Consider the following 12,840-nt stretch of genomic DNA (forward strand, 5'->3'; position numbering starts at 1 on the left):
CCCCCCTGTCAGTAAGTAACCCAGGTAAGTTACCTCTGACTTGCAGATCTGAGCCTTCTTTGCTGAGGCGCGGTAGCCTAAGGTACCCAGAGTTCGCAGGAGACCTTCGGTTCCCTGGATGCAGGCTTCGGGTGTCTCAGCAGCTATTAAGAGATCATCAACATACTGTAGGAGAGTTATATTAGGGTGTTGTTGTCTGTATTCACTTAAATCTTCATGTAGAGCCTCGTCGAATAGGGTCGGAGAGTTCTTGAATCCTTGTGGCAGTCTGGTCCAAGTGAGCTGGCCATTTATGCCCCTGTCTGGATCTGTCCACTCGAATGCAAATAGCTCTTGACTTTTAGGTGCTAGTGGTAGGCTGAAAAAAGCATCTTTTAGATCCAGAACAGTATACCATTGTTTTTCTGGGCTGAGGGTGCTCAGGAGAGTATAGGGATTAGGAACGGTTGGATGTATGTCCATCACCCGCTTATTGACTTCTCTCAGGTCCTGCACTGGTCTGTATTCCCCGCTGTTGGGTTTGTGCACGGGCAGCAGGGGGGTATTCCATGCTGAGTGGCAGGTGCGTAGGACCCCGAAGTCAAGGAGGCGGCGGATATGTGGTGTGATGCCATTTTTGGCTTCCGCGGGCATAGGGTATTGGCGCATGCGGACGGGGTCCGTCCCGGGCTTGACCTCTATAAATAGGGCTGGGCGATGTTTTGCTAGCCCCATACCACTGGTTTCTGCCCACGCGTCTGGGAAGCATTGAAGCCAGGGCTCGATGCCCTGATCCAGAGGAGTGGGTTCCTGATGGAGCCTATATTCATCTTCTAGTTTCACAGTGAGTACAGATATGGGTTGGTTGTGGAAGTCAGTCACTGTGGGTCCCCCCGGTTGGAAATGAATTTGGGCCCCTATTTTGGTAACCAAATCCCTCCCCAACAGGGGGCAGGGGCTGTCGGGAATGACCAGGAAGGAGTGGGTTACCTTCCCAGTTCCTAAGTCCACAGCCATTGTCCTTGGCTGGGGGGGGGTTGTTTCTTCTTGGGGCATTCTCGTATCCAATGGCCTTTTTCTTTACAATAGGCACATTGATCTTTATCTAAGTGCTGCCTGGGAGGGCGTGTTGTTTGAGTGCCTTCTGGGGGTGGCTGTTCTTTCTGGACTATAGCGGCCAGGACTTTAGTCATTTTCTCTGTGGCCTTGATCTGTCTCTCTTCTGGGGCATCCCTGTTGTTGTAGACCCGTTGTGCTATACGGAGCAGATCCTGGATCTGTTTACTTTCTAAATCCTCTAGCCTTTGGAGTTTTTTCTTAATGTCAGGAGCTGCTTGATCTACAAAGGACATAACGACAGCAGCCTGGTTCTCAGGGACTTCTGGATCCATGGGGGTAAACTACCTAAAGGCTTCCATTAATCTCTCTAAGTAAGCAGCTGGACTTTCTGCCTTTCCCTGTATGACCGAATATACCTTAGCCAAATTGGTGGGCTTGCGAGCTGCAGCCCGGAGACCTGCCATCAGAGTCTGGCGATAAATGAGTAGCCTTCCCCTACCTTCTGCCGTGTTGTAGTCCCATTCGTCCTGTGGAGGTCTGGTTAGGGGGAAAGCCGCATTAATGAGGTCAGGGTTAGATGTCGGCCGACCGTCGTCTCCAGGAACCAGCTTTCTTGCTTCTAATTGGATCCTCTCTCGCTCCTCTGTAGTGAACAGGATGCGGAGGAGCTGCTGACAGTCGTCCCAGGTGGGCTGGTGGGTGAACATGACACTGTCTAAAAGAGCTATTAGGTCTTTAGGGTTATCAGAGAATCAAGCGTTCTGTGTTTTCCAGTTGTAAAGGTCACTGGTGGAAAAGGGCCAATACTGGAGTCGGGGGTTGCCTGTTTCATCGGGGGGTCCTATTTCCCGCAGGGGTAGGGCCACAGTGGAGTCTGGGAGGCGAGGGTTTGGCTCACGCTGGGTGCGCCTGCGGGTTCGGCCAGCTGGCCCCTCGCGGTTGTTTTCAATGGGGCCCGGCGCGGCTGCTGCCTCCCGTTCTCCTGGTTCTGGCGCAGCTGCCACTTCCCATCCTCCCGGTTCCCCTAGGGGGGCAACTAGCGGGGCGACTGGTGGGGCGGCTGCTGGGGGCAGGGCCTGGGGTACGAGGGGAGGGGGATGATAGGGTGGAGGGTCTAGGGATAGTAGGTCCTGACTATCGGGCAATATGGGATACAAGGGCACGGCTGGCGTCCTTGATTTTGGGGAATCTGCAGGCCGCATGGCAAGGACCTTACACATTCCCGAGGATAGGAAGGGGGCCAACCAAGGGGGTGGATTTTACACTAAACTCCGCCATACAAGGATGTAGGGAATCTGATCCGGGTGTCCCTCGCGACCCGGTAGAAAAATCTTTGATTTCACCTTAGCAATTATAGGGAGGCAGAAAGTTCCTTCGGTTGGCCATCCAACGCTGAAGGTTGGCCATTCGGAGCGGCAGAGGGTTATTAATTTTCCCCGCCGGATGTCTAAACTCAAATTCTGTCCTCTGGTTCTAACATCCCTGAAGTTAGCAACGAGGAGAGAAAGAGGAGTGCTTTGAGATTGGCCCATCTGTATCCTGGAGGTGGAGGAAAGGATTAAAAGGAGAAGCAGTAAAGTTATGAGGATTTCTGGCTGGGCCAGGCCAGGTCACCTGTGAAAGAGAAGGAGTTTAACACTTAAAGGTTATAGAATAGAGAACACAACACTTAGATCGCTAGCGCGTTTCGGGTGTCCGCCACCCGAACAGAAAAATTCCAATGGGCCCAAAAAGGTGCCCCAGACGGGTGCCAGTGGACATCTCCTACTGGACCCGACCGACTGCCCTATAGCGCATCCTCCAGGGCTGTGTCAGTCACCGATACAGATCCCGCGCGGGAGAGCCAGAAACGAACAAACAGAAACGGACAGAGGCGGCTCACTTACCGATCGGTCTCAGGGACCACCCGTTGACTTGGGGTCTGGTGGGTTTGGGGGGATCCCGGACGAGCCCCCAAATGATATGCCCAGATTTGAGAGACCCCCTGAAAACAAACCACCAGAGTCCACAGTCAAAGCCAAGCGGCAAGGGTCGTTTATTGCAGGTTCGAACCCGGTCCTCTGTGCACTCTTGCCGGTGATGCTAAGAGGCCCAGATCAAGGATCTTACAGCTTCTTTTATAGACAGGCACAAACAAGTTAGGGATTTTTTTTGCAGTTACAGAGCTGTTATTGGTTGACATTTAAATTTGAACACTCAGCAGAACTTGATTGGTTCCCGCCTTTTTTTCAAACCACTCAGCAGAACTTGATTGGTTCCCGCCTTTAGGTCAGACCACAACCGGGCACGCCCTGGCTGGTTCCGGGAACGGCTGGGAGGGGGGGTTGGGGGGGGAGGTCTTTTCTTTGCAGTTGTGAGTACACCTGGTATTTTTCCTTAGTCTCTCATTAGCACAGGTAATTGTAGCACTCTATAAACACAGGCATATAAAAGTAGGATTTCTCTAAGAATATAAATTAGCAACAAATGTGATTTAACGTTTAATTTTTTGTTTATTTATTTATTTTTGAGAGAGAGAGATCAGGGGAGGTGCAGAGAGAGAGGAAGGAGAGAAAATCCCAAGCAGGCTTTGTCCCGTCATCCCAGAGTCCTATGTGGGGCTCAGACTCCAGAACCATGAGATCATGACCTGAGCTAAAGTAGGAAGCTTAACCAACTGAGTTCGAACCCCATGTCAGGCTCTGTGCTGACAGCTCAGAGCCTGGAGCCTGCTTCAGATTCTGTCTCCCTCTCTCTGACCCTCCCCCATTCATGCTCTGTTGCTCTGTGTCTCAAAAATAAATAAATGTTAAAAAAAATTAAAAAAAAATTAAAAAGCAGATTTTGATTATGCTCTGGGAAGCTATCACTGAAGCCAAGCATCTCCAGCAGTAAATCACCTAGCTGCTACAGCAGTGCTCTGCTTTAAGCATTGTATACTTAAAATACTTCCTGACTGTGTACTACTGAGGTATTTATCAATATCCTACTCAATTTATGTATTAACTTAGTTAGAATTCACATTTGTTATTGTCTTTTAAATTTTTACCACTTGCTGTTTATTGAAGTTGTTCAGAGTCAAGTTATTCCACATTAAAGAAAATTTGCCAGCACGGGGTGACTCATTCACTTTGGCTCAGGTCATGGTTCATGGATCTCGCGGTTCATGGGTTTGCGCTGCGTCAGGTTCTGTGCTGGCAGCTCAGAGCCCCGAGCCTGCTTCGGTTTCTGTGATTCCCTCTCTGCCCGCCCACCCCCCACCTGCACTCTGTCTCTGTGTCTCTCAAAAATAATAAAAACATAAAAAAATTAATAAAAATACATTTAATAAATTAAAAAAAAAAGAATATGTTGATGCCCTTTTGGAAAGTTGTATGAAATACAAGTATCATACTTTCTTGGAAATCTTAGCTAAAGTTTCTCTTTTTTTAATTTAAAAAAAAAATTTTTTAAACGTTTACTCATTCTTGAGAGACAGAGAAGGACAGAATATGAGTGGGGAAGGGGCAGAGAGGGAGACACAGTATCCGAAGCAGGCTCCAGGCTCTGAACTGTCAGCACAGAGCCCGATGTGGGGCTCCAACTCAAGAACTGTGAGATCATGACCCGAGCTGAAGTCGGATGCTCAACCTACTGAGCCACCCAGGCGCCCCTGTTAGCAAAAGTTTCTATAGGAATTTAGCCACGTCACATTCTTAACACATTTGTGGTATGCATTTTTTTACTTGTTTGTTTGATTGAAGCTTTTTCTTTTTTTCTTTTTAGTATAATTTATTGGCAATTTAGCTAACATCCAGTGTATACATTGTTCTCTCGGCTGTGGGAGTAGATTTCCATGACTTATCACTAACATACAACACCCAGTACTCAAAATATTGTTTTCCTATATAATAACAATGCATATCTTTCTATTTTTCAACTACACTTTTTGACTTTCTGAGGTATTTTTTGTTTGACTTACAAAGAAATGCACATATTTAATGCATTTTAATATGTTACATGTATTTTAAAATACTTTCCTATTTGATGACGCTGGACATATGCAAATAACCTGAGATACCATTACTACAATCAAGAAATAAATATATAATACCCCCCAAAGTTTCATCATGTCCCTTTGTTGTTGTTTTGTTTTTTGTTTATATATTGGAAGACTTATTCTGAAAATATCCATACAGTTCAAAGTGATCTATAGATTCAATGCTATCTCCATCAAAATCCCAATGACATTTTTTTTTGCCAAAATAGAAAAAAAATCTAAAATTTATATGGAACTACATAGCACTGAGAATACTCAAGAGATCTTAAGAAAGAACAAAGCTGGTGGCATTATACTTCCTGATTTCAAAACATATTACAAAGTTACAGAAATTAAAACAGTATGATACTGTCAAAGAGACAGATATATAGGTGAAAGGAACAAAATAGTTCATAAATCAACCAACATGTATACAGCCAAATGATCTTTGATAAGGATGCCAAGAATATGCAACAGAGAAAGGATTGTTTCTTTTACAAAGAGTGCTGGGAAAACTAGAAGTCCACATAGAAGGAAGGAAGGAAGGAAGGAAGGAAGGAAGGAAGGAAGGAAGGAAGGGAGGAAGGGAGGGAGGGAGGAAGGAAAAGAAAGAAAGAAAGAAAAAGGGAGGGAGAGAGAGAGGGTGGCAGGGAGAGAGAGAGATAGAAAGAAAGAAAGAGAAAAGGAAAAGAAATTGGATCCCTACTTTATACCATACACAAATATCAAATCAAAATGGATTAAAGACTTAAATGTAAGACCTGAAACTGTAAAACCTGTAGAAAACAACCTAAAAGAGAGGTCTTGACAATGATTTCTTAGACATGACACCAAAGGCACAGGCAGTAAAAGCAAAAATAGACAAGCAAAAATGCTTCCACAAAGCAAACAATTGGCAGAATGATCTATGGGAGAAAATATTTGCAAGCCGTTTATCTGATAAGGAGTTAACATTATACATGTGTATTATTTTTAATTGGGTTACTCCAACAGATCAATAACAAAAAAATAAATAAATGAAATGAGTAACCCAATTAAAACATGGGTAAAGGACATGATCTGACATATCTCCAAAAGAGTTGTTTAATGGGTATAAACTTTCAGTTATGCTAAATGAGTAATTTCCTAGAGATTTGTAGTTTAATGTGCCTATAGTTAATGGACTGTACACTTCAGTTTTTTGTTTTTTGGTTTTGTTTTTTTGTTGTTGTTGTTAGGAGAGCAAATCTCATGTTAAGTTGTTCTTACCTAAAAAAAAAAAAGAAAAAAGAAAAAAGGAAAAAAAAAAGAGACACAAGGAAACTTTGGGGATTATACATTTCTAGTGTTTAGACTTTTTGTTCTGTTGTTACACAGTGGTTTTAATATTTTTTTATTCATTTAAAAAAATTAATGTTTATTTTTAAGAGAGAGAGAGGAGGTGGAGTTGGGACAGAGAGAGAAGGAGTCACAGAATCCAATGCAGGGTCCAGGTTCTGAACTGTCAGCGTAGAGCCAGATGCAAAACTTGAACCCACAAACTGTGAGATCATAACCTGAACCAAAGACACCTAGCTAACTGAGCCACCCAGGACCCAATATTCTTTTTATTCTTATTTATTAAGTTTTTATTGAACTATAGTTGAGGTATAAAATATTAGTTTCAGGTGTACAACATAGTGATTTGACAATTACACAGTTGCTGTCTGCCACCATACAAAGTTATTACAGTGTTATTGGCTATATTTCCCTATGTTCTCATTTCTATGACTTATTTTATAATGGGAATTTTGTACATGTAATTCCTTTTACCTATTCAGCTCACCCTTCCATCCCCCTTCCCTCTAGAAACCATCAATTTGTTCTCTGTATATATGAGTCTATTTCTATTTTGTTTATTCTCTAGGTCCATCTCTCTTTTTTTTCCCTCCGTTTGTTTTCTTAAATTCCACATATGAGCGAAATCATACTATAACTTTTTTGTCCCTTTATCTACCATGGGCATATCTTTCCTTATCTTGTATGGAAGATTGTTTGTTCTTGTTTCTATATATTGACTTTTGTAAATAATGCTGCCACATACACACACACACATATATATAATTTGAAAATTATATATATACATATATAATTTGAAAATTAGTGTTTTTGTTTTCTTCAGGTAAATATTCAGAAGTTGAAAAACTGTGTTGTATAGTATTTCTAATTTTAATTTTTTGAGGAGCCTCCTTACTGTTTTCAGTAATGGCTGAATCACGCATAGGTTTAAAAGACACATAATGAGGCACAAAAAACATCTGATTATACTGAATACACTGAGATTGTGGGGACAGTAAACATGAAACTTGTGAGTCACTGGAATTATAGTAAAGGAGGCCACTCCTATTTCTACCCTCAATTTCTAGATCCATCTGTAGCTCTTTGGGCCACAACAATTTACATTAGCTGTTCAAAGTCAGAGCCCTCAAATTACAGTGTCTGTTCCATGGCTGGCTTCTTACTTGATCCATTAATAGCTAACTTTAATGTTTTATGAAGCTATTCTAAGGCAGTGAGGGATATTATAGGACCAGTGGTTCCAAATGTCACACCTCCATTACGTAAAATGCTAAATTCCAAATTCCATGTTTATACATCAGATGCCCTGACAACTATTGGGTAGTGATGCTACCTGAAGCATAGTGAGTAGGGGAGGCAAATGAATGATAACTGATGGCAATTTCACATAAATATGAGTGGTTTTCCTCCCCTGGGTGAAAAACTTGTAGTGTATTAAACATGACATCAGTGGCTTAAATGGTCTTCATCTGGGATGAAGGACCCAGCTCGGTTTCCATTACTGAAAGATCAGACATTTTTGGTCCCAACCTCTGTTATCTTGATTGTAGCACCATGGCTACCCTGTTATTTATTCCATTATGGTGGCCGTGGGCAGAATTTCTCTGGCTTCCATTGCTCGTGTCATCCTGTCCACTCAGTTTCTTAGTACCTCCTCTATACTCTCATGAGTATTGACATACATAAGACAAAGAGTTTCACACATAGTCAATACTCACATGACTCCATTTGTATGCTTCTTTCCCACACCACTTAGTCCCTAACTTACCTCATTCCACCCTTCAGGCTCTGGATCGACTAGCCATATATATCCTTATTTTAAGCCAATATTCTCTCCACAGAAAGGAAACATGCAAGAGTACTGCTCAAAACTCTTTTGACTAAGAAGTTTTCACCATTCACTACTAGAGCCGTCCTTGAATGAAGCTTCAGCATGACAGTAGTGAATTTTTGGATTGCATTAACATATCATGTTGAACTGTTTATAAACCAATCCCAAAATTTGTCTTGTCAGTTGGTCATAGGGAAACATCTGTAATGTCTTGTAGTTGAGGGGGATATTTCAGTGCAACAGAGATAGATAAATTATAGACTAGGGCTATACTTAACACTTAGGTTAAACCCACTTGGTTGTGATAAATTAAAATTTGTATTATATTTATATATTGCTGGATGTAATTAGCTAACATGTTGGAGAATTTTAGTCTGTAGAATTCTTTTTCTGTCAAATTTTTGTCTACTTTTGGTGTCAGAGTAATAATATCAGCTTCATACAGTATCTTAAGGAGTGTTTTGTGATCTTTCAAATTTTGGACAGGTTGTGTAGAATTGTTACTGTTTTTCCTCAAATGTTTGATAGCAGTTATAGGGGTCTGATTTTTCTTTCTTGGGAAGGCTTTAAATATACATTCAATTTCTTTACAAGATACAGGACAGTTTAGCCTTTTAATTTCTTTTTGAGTGAGCTAGCTATGACTGTTTTATCAGGTTGGCCATTTCCTCTAAGTTTTTTGTCATGGGATTTGCATTGCAACCTTATCCTTGGGGTCTTAATGTTCTGCTTTTGCTGTTGTTGTTTTGATACTTCCAATGTGTGCCTTCTTTTTGTAGTCAGGTTTATCAATGTTTTTGATATTTTTAAACACAAAGATTTTGCTTCATTTATATTTTTCAGTTGTCAATTTTATTGATTTCTGCTCTTTAATATTTTCTTCCTTATACTTGTCTTGGATTTGTTATTAATTTTTAAATTTCTTAAGTGGGAAGCTTAAACCAAACCAATGTTTTATCTTTATTTTTCGCTCAAACAAATATTTAATGGCATAAATATTCCTCTAAACACTGCTATAGCTGTATTATCAAAATTTTCATATGTATTTTTATCGTATTAAATTAAAATATTTTCAAATTTTCTTGTGATTTCCTTTTTGATTGAGTCATTCATTGTTTTTTTTTTTAATTTCCAAATATTATGAGTAATTTTTATCTAACTTCTTTTTTGTTAACTTTTCAGTTAAGTCCATTAGTAGCGTAGAACATACATTCAGTAATTCCAACTCTTAAATTTGTGAAGGTTTGTTTTTACAGAGGAGAATATAGTCTTATCTTAGGGAACACAAACATACACTTGAAGAAATATTTACTGTGCCCTTACTGGGTTTTCTAAATGTCAATTACATTGGGGTGCCTGGGTGGCTCAGTTGGTTAGGCATCTGACTTTGGCTCAGGTCATGATCTCTCAGTCCATGAGTTTGAGCCCCATGTCAGGCTCTGTGCCGACAGCTCAGAGCCTGGAGCCTGTTTCGGATTCTGTGTGTGTGTCTCTCTCTCTGACCCTCCTCCATTCATGCTGTCTCTCTCTGTCTCAAAAATAAATAAACATTATAAATGTCAATTACATCAAGTTGGTCGATACTAATTTTCATATTTTCTGTATCATTGCAGGTTATCTGAAGCTCTGTTGTTAAATCATACACATTTAGGACTGTTATGGTTTTTTAAATAATTTATATCTTTATCATCATCTACTGTTCTTCATCTTTGGGAATATTTCTGTGCTGAAGCCCATTTAATCTGATGTTAGTATAACTATTTCCATTTTCTCTGGATCACTGTCTTCTTTGGATGCAATCTTCCAACTTTTTACACTAACCCCTTTACATTTGAAGTATGTGTTGTGTTGTGCGTGTATAGACACTTGTAGTTACGCTTCGCTTCTCTGTTTTCTAATCTGATTTTTGTGTTTTAACAGGTTTTCATAATCCATTACACTTATTTTAATGCAGATGTGGTTGTATTAAATTCTACCATCTTGCAGTTGTTTTCTATCTGTTCCATCAGTTCATCGTTAGGTTTTCATTGCCTACTTTTAACTGTTAGCATTTTATTTTAATTCCCATAATCTTATTCTTTTTAAAAGTTTTTAGTAGTTTCTTTGATATTTACTTCTTTATTAATCACAGTCTACCATCATATGACCTTATATCACCACTTCATTAGAATGTAAGCCATTTACAGTATAATCTTAATTCTTTCTTTACAACATTTGTCGTATTCTTCATACACATTTTAATTATACTTGTGCTATAAATACACACCAAAACATGACTATTTTACTCTAGAGAGTGAATTGTCTTTACATGTATTGAAAATGAAGGAAAAAAAAAAAGGAAATTTGTAGTTACTTCCCATCATTCCACTTCTAACACTCTTAATTTCTTTGCACAGATCCAAGTTTGTCTCTTATACAATTTTTACTGCTTAAGAACCTTCTCTAGTATTTCCAGTAGTCCAAGTCGGCTGGCAACATATTCCTGCGTGTATCGTAGGTAAATGAAAAATCTACTATAATCTTTCAATTCATCTGTATGTAATGTGTTTCTTTTCTATGTGTGTCATAAAGATTTTCTCTTTTACTTGGATTGTGAGAGATTACATATGATATACCTAGATATGCTTACATATGCTCACATATCTATGCAAAATATGCATACATATTTTGTTTTGTTTGTTTTTTCAATCCTGTTTGCAGTTATCTGAGCTTCTGGTTTTGTGAGTCTTTCTGCTATTAATTTTGTAAAAGCCATCTATTTTTACAAACGTTTTATCCTTTTCTTTCTCTTATTCTGAGATTTCAATTATAGATATTATATATAATTATGTGTATATAATTATATTTATTCAATTATATATATTAGACTGTTTTGAGTCCATTGATTTCCTGCTTGTTTCTGTATTTTTTTCTAGCATTCCCACTTGGTTATTTGTTATCATTTTCTTCTTTATTAAAATTACTTATCTGACCTTGAAAAGTCCACCTTTTCCACTAGAGCACTTAACATGTAAATCATAGTTATTTTTAAGTCTTAAACTGCAGCTGACATTTTCCAAGGTCATCTGGGATGGATGGATGGATGGATGGAGATGTGTGTGTGTGTGTGTGTGTGTGTGTGTGTGTGTGTGTGTGTATCTCCACAACCTTACAGAAAAACTAAAATGCATATTCAAAATTAGTTTTGACCATTATGGTTACACGAAAATTAAAGCAGTGTATTAATAATGTAATCTTTAAGTTTCAATTAGCCCAAACACTCTAATTTATGTAAGTCAAAGGAAGATTATATATAACAATAATTTGGTGGCCACCATATATCTACTTAATTTCATTTTAAATTGACAGGGGTGTCATTTATTAACTTGTGGAGGGTATAATAAAACATGCCAGCAAACAGAATTGGTCTGAAATTCATTAATATCATTTTTGCCTTCTAGTTATGGATTATAAATAAGAAACTTAAAGAATAAAATGCAAAAAATCAAATGTGTTTTATTGGATTGTAAGTCGTGATTTAAACCAGTTGCTAGTAATATATTCTCCACACATGTAAAATTTTCTTACTTGATTGGGGAAAATGAATTGCTCCCAATTTAGGAATCAGATTTTCTTCAGAAGGATATGACCCTCATGGCAGTAATTCTTCTCTATTACCAGAGAAATGCTCTGGCAGGGGGTATGTTTGCATTTCCATTTTTATCACTCATAATACTAAGTGTTATCTTTAAACATGACATTTAAGCTTAACTATTATATTTTCTTTTTTACACAAAATAGAAAAGATTAAAATGAAACTTTTTATTCTATACCATATTTTCCATCTAGTATATATGACCAGTGAAATTTGGAAGCAGTCGCACATTAATAACGTTCTGTTTTGAATATTAAAGCAAAATCTTTGAGTAGTTTTTGGATTTGTCTTAAAGGTCATCTAGCAGTATCCAGGGAGCTTAATATGCCAGAGCCAAATATTTGATTTTAATGTAGTACTTTGCAAGTGACCATAAGTCAATTGGCAATTGACCATACTACTTACCCTTTCTAGTTTTTACCTTTTTCTCTGGGAGAAAGAAATGGATTTTATTATGGTAATTAAGTCTTTGTTAAGCATCTAAAAGGCTATATGAAATATGTATATCTTAGCCTTTATATTAAATTGCTATAATATTCACTGATTATTACTTTTAATTTTAGTGAATTAAAATGCAACTCACAGTGCAAGAAAACACTAATACTGTCATTTCAAAATAGGATTTGTCAAATTATATGGAGTCTTCTCCCCTATTTAGTCATAGTCCTTTCAATGAACATGTAAAATTCTATTTTTACTACCAATGAAGCTCTAAATATAAATGAGGGCAATGCATTTGCATACTATTAAAAGCCTACATATGACCAATGGTGGTTGAATATCACCTCAAATTTCATTGTCTTATCCAACACAGGGATTTAGAATAGGATTGATAAAATTAAAATATATGACAATTTGATCATAAATCTTAACATAAATTTTGTAACTATCCTTAGCAAAGTTTCATTAAGAACATAATACTTAGAAGTGAAAAAAATTCTAAAAATGATAAAAGCTATGATGAGGAAGTATCCAAGAGTAAAAAAAATTAAATGATTCAAAGACAAAGATGAGGAATTTTCC

At 38.6% G+C, this 12,840-nt stretch overlaps 1 protein-coding gene across 1 annotated transcript; it reads right to left on the bottom strand.

Moving 5' to 3' along the window:
• Window positions 1-1,034: 1,034 nt before the first annotated feature.
• LOC132675749 (uncharacterized) lies at window positions 1,035-2,710 on the bottom strand. Its single transcript, XM_078436179.2, has 2 exons — window positions 2,382-2,710; window positions 1,035-1,730 (listed from the first exon to the last, which is right to left on the bottom strand). Exons 1-2 carry the CDS (start codon window positions 2,568-2,570, stop codon window positions 1,380-1,382), a joined length of 540 nt encoding a protein of 179 aa, XP_078292305.2. The 5' UTR covers window positions 2,571-2,710; the 3' UTR covers window positions 1,035-1,379.
• Window positions 2,711-12,840: the final 10,130 nt, after the last annotated feature.

Source organism: Panthera onca, chromosome A2, assembly GCF_046562875.1.
Source record: "Panthera onca isolate mPanOnc1 chromosome A2, mPanOnc1 haplotype 2, whole genome shotgun sequence".
Taxonomy (NCBI): Eukaryota; Metazoa; Chordata; class Mammalia; order Carnivora; family Felidae; genus Panthera; species Panthera onca.

Coding starts and splice junctions, on each gene's coding strand:
- LOC132675749 (XM_078436179.2), bottom strand. CDS start 2,570: ATGGGCCAATCTCAAAGCACTCCTCTTTCTCTCCTCGTTGCTAACTTC. Junction 1,731..2,381: donor GCCTCCCTATAATTGCTAAG/GTGAAATCAAAG, acceptor TTCACCCACCAG/CCCACCTGGGACGACTGTCA.